Raw genomic sequence first — 3,578 nt, 5'->3', positions numbered from 1 at the left:
ATTTCTCATTCCTTCCACATTCCTTTCCCTGTTGTATCATTAAAGGATTAGAAAGACTTAGTCTTCCTACGAGTTCATTATAGATTGGCTTAGTTTATAAGTGGTTGGCCTTTATTTTTTTAGTCAAGGTTTTTGAACTTTGAAATAATATAAACTCATTTGTTTTAAGTAGTAGAGGTCTAAGAAGGAATGGCAGAGATTTAAAGAAAGTAGAGAAGTCAAGTGTAATCTCAAATTCAGTCACAGTAAAATATCTTCTGACTCACAGAAATGTGGTTTCTACTCAGACCTCTCGCAGTTGGTTCCTTAACTGATTTTAACCCAGGTACCTGATTTCCCTCTCAGGAGCTCTGGCTATTGTTAATGCAGTACCCTGCTTTGCTTTGGATGGACAATGGATTCTAAACTCTTTCCTAGATGCCACCCTTACCTCAGTGATTGGAGACAATGATGTCAAAGATCTAATAGGGTTTTTCATCTTGCTGGGTGGCAGTGTACTTTTGGCTGCCAATGTGACCCTGGGACTCTGGATGGTTACAGCACGGTAATGTTTGCACTCATCTGACAGAATCCCTGAGTTACAGTATACAGCTATGTGGTAATATCCATTGCCATTGAAATTCTTATTTGGTATGAAATATAAAGTGTTTCCTTAAATTACATCTTAGCCAACAACCCTGAGCTCTTCCCATATCCAGAGTACCCAAACTCTGTGGTAAAAGATAAGCAGAATAAATGAAAGGCATAGTCCCTGACTATATTCTAATTTAGGACTGAATGTACCCAGATGCTTCTGGAATATCTAAGCAAGTGCAAATTCATGTGATACCATTTCATGTGATTACATATTGTGTTGAAATAGTACAAAGGAGAACAGAACTGGGTGGAATTAATTGGGAAAAACTTCTTACAAAAGCATCATTAATCAAAATTTGAAGGAGACCAGACTTTGGCCAAGTGGAAGGATGACCATTGTCTTGGCCTGTATCTCTTGTCCTTTGTCTTGTTTGAAAAGTGTTTTAAAATTTAATAGTGTATTATTTTGTGCTCTGAAAGCTGAGGTCGGATTACAATTAGTAAAATTCTATAGAAGAATCTGCTGATGTGAAAGGGAAAAATCTTTGTCAAATGATACTAAATAAATGAACAAAATAGGAAGTAGGGCCTATGATATCATGAGACATATTTGCCCCACAAAAGTTGCATCTTTGATAAGGTATCTCTGCCCCCTCATAAAGCAGCAGTAGCTTTGACATCCACAGTGAGCTGCAGGAAGCATCTCACACCAGCAGTATGTGAGCTGAGGGAGGCAGTTAGGGTTGAACCTCAGAACTAGGCCGGATCTCCTGACAGATCACAAGACACCCCAGAGGATCTTCAGCAGTCCTGCTTCCCATTCTCTATAGAGCTTTGAAGCTTGGAACTCTTCCAGGGTAAACATTTTCTCTTGTGCTGCTGAGGCCATCTGGGGCCTAGCTCCTGGGTTCCTGTCTCCAAGAAGCAATGACCTTAAACTCTGAGCCATACTCTGTCCTCACCAGCGGCTCCCATGTTTCTCTGTGTCAGGTTATTAAGTACTTAGTCCTTGCTTTCCGTCTGTCCCCTAAGCTACCTCTCTGGGTCCACAGAAGACTTGGTAGTATAGTGAGAATGGCTCTGCATGAGTACAAACGTGGATTTGCCAGAGCTTGGGAACTGACTCTTGAGCTCAGAAGAGCCACACTTGGTTCGAGGTCTTTTGGACTGGAGATGCAGCCCTGGGAAATTTGGGAAGTCAGCAGGCCAGTGTAAAGCTGTTGGTCCTAGAAGTATATGAGCTTGCTGTTTCTTTGATGAAAAATACATGCTTCTCTCGTACACTCAGAAGTGATTAAGGGCAATAATTTATTAATAGCCAGGTATCCAACTTCTTTACTGAATGATGTATTCTATGGGGTTACCTTTTTCAGTTTATTGAGTTGCTCTGTAAGCACTGAAACTTTTAATCATTTTAAGAAACTTTTAGATTGTATTACAAATTTGCCTTAACAGAAATTAGACATTGAATATAATTTTAACATTTTATTAATGACTTGGGTCATCAGTTAATAACAGTACTAAAACCATATGAATTATTGGTTTATTCCGGAAAATACAGCATTTGTTCTATGTTAGGTAGACAGTCACTTGGGATCAGAGTATATTAGCATAGTAATGCTCAGACCTGTTCAAGTAATAGAGCTTGGAGAATGCCATGAAATATATAATTAATTTGATTGCATGAACTAAGCAATTTACTAATGAAAAGGTTGTATATGTGCAAGTCAGTTTTTTAAAAACCGAGACAAAGTTTTAATAGAGGAAATCTTATTCATTAATTTATTTTTCTGAGTGAAAAAACAAAACCCAAATCTCATTTTATTTCAGCTACTAAACATTTTGATCTGTTGACCCATAGGATCAGGATTTGGGAACCACTTTACTAGGAAAGAGCAGATCAGTACCATTTGTGTAAAACTGGCTTCATTATGTAAGAAAGAAAATGTTATGTGTTTTCTTCTTTAGCTTGGTTGTGGGCACTTCTATAGCAAGGACCATATCATGTTCATCTTTGCATCCCTGGCACAGTGCATGAGACATAAGTACTTAATAAATGCAGTTGAATGGATAATGATTAGTGTTATTTATGGATTAGAAAAGCATGTTTCTATTTAAGTAAGCTGTAAAAGTATTATTGAATATTTACTGTAAATATATGTTCACATAAAAAAATAACTTGGAAGGTCTTTTGTCCCTGGCATGTTATCATCTTTATGGAAAGAATCCACTATGGTTTCTGTAGAGTGATTAGAAAATGGATTATTTTGAGAATTGAAGAAAGTGTTCTTTCTGTGTTGTCACTTTGTTCAACAGTAAAACTTTATTCTCAGTGTTCCTACTCTGCATTGTTTACATTTTTGAGAGTTTTTTTTTTTAAATCACCTACAATCTGTAAAGAATGTATATATTCTTTTCAGCCTCTCAGTTTGAAAAGACATGCGGTTAAACTTGACTTTTTGATAATCGTTCTTACAGGTCATTGTCTGTTCTAACAGCAAATTGTAAACATGTGCTTCGTAGATATTGTGGCTCTCAGTCATCACTTTGTCCTATGGTATTTATTGAATGTTCACATACTAATGGTGCACAGGTGTTTTTTTCTATAAATCTTCTGACTGTCCTGTAATTCATTCTTAAGCTTTAACTTGAAGATATCGTAATCGCCGGCATTTGATGTTTAGCAATAAAATAATAAATGTGTACCAGCATTTTATGTTTATCATCGTCTATGTGTTGTCTTTTTTGAACTCTTTTCTATCAAAATTGTTCCTATTACATAAAGCAAGATCTTAATCATTTTTAAATTCTTGATTCTAGAACCAGCCTTCAGTTTTCATTCATGTAATCTATACCTGAAAGTCATTGCGGGCCTTGAAAGTAAGTCTTTTAAATGAGGCTCCTGTGCACTCACTACTGTCTTGGAAACGGCTGGTTTATGGATGAAGAAAGAGGACTATCATGTTTCCTTTCATTAGTGTCTGACAGAAAAGTCTGCTGTC

The 3,578-nt window shown here is 36.7% G+C and overlaps 1 protein-coding gene across 1 annotated transcript in view; it reads left to right on the top strand.

Annotated features, from left to right (window-relative positions):
- MBTPS2 (membrane bound transcription factor peptidase, site 2) overlaps positions 1-3,298 on the top strand; it is a 43,169-nt gene extending 39,871 nt beyond the window's left edge. The window contains 1 exon segment of the mRNA XM_017876631.1: positions 326-3,298. Within this exon segment, the coding sequence (XP_017732120.1) occupies positions 326-548 (223 nt within the window). The 3' untranslated portion in view covers positions 549-3,298.
- Positions 3,299-3,578: the final 280 nt, after the last annotated feature.

Source organism: Rhinopithecus bieti, unplaced genomic scaffold, assembly GCF_001698545.2.
Source record: "Rhinopithecus bieti isolate Rb0 unplaced genomic scaffold, ASM169854v2 scaffold_58, whole genome shotgun sequence".
Taxonomy (NCBI): domain Eukaryota; kingdom Metazoa; phylum Chordata; class Mammalia; order Primates; family Cercopithecidae; genus Rhinopithecus; species Rhinopithecus bieti.
The sequence above is the reverse complement of the archived record's forward strand: the minus strand, read 5'-3'. Positions and strand labels throughout refer to the sequence as shown.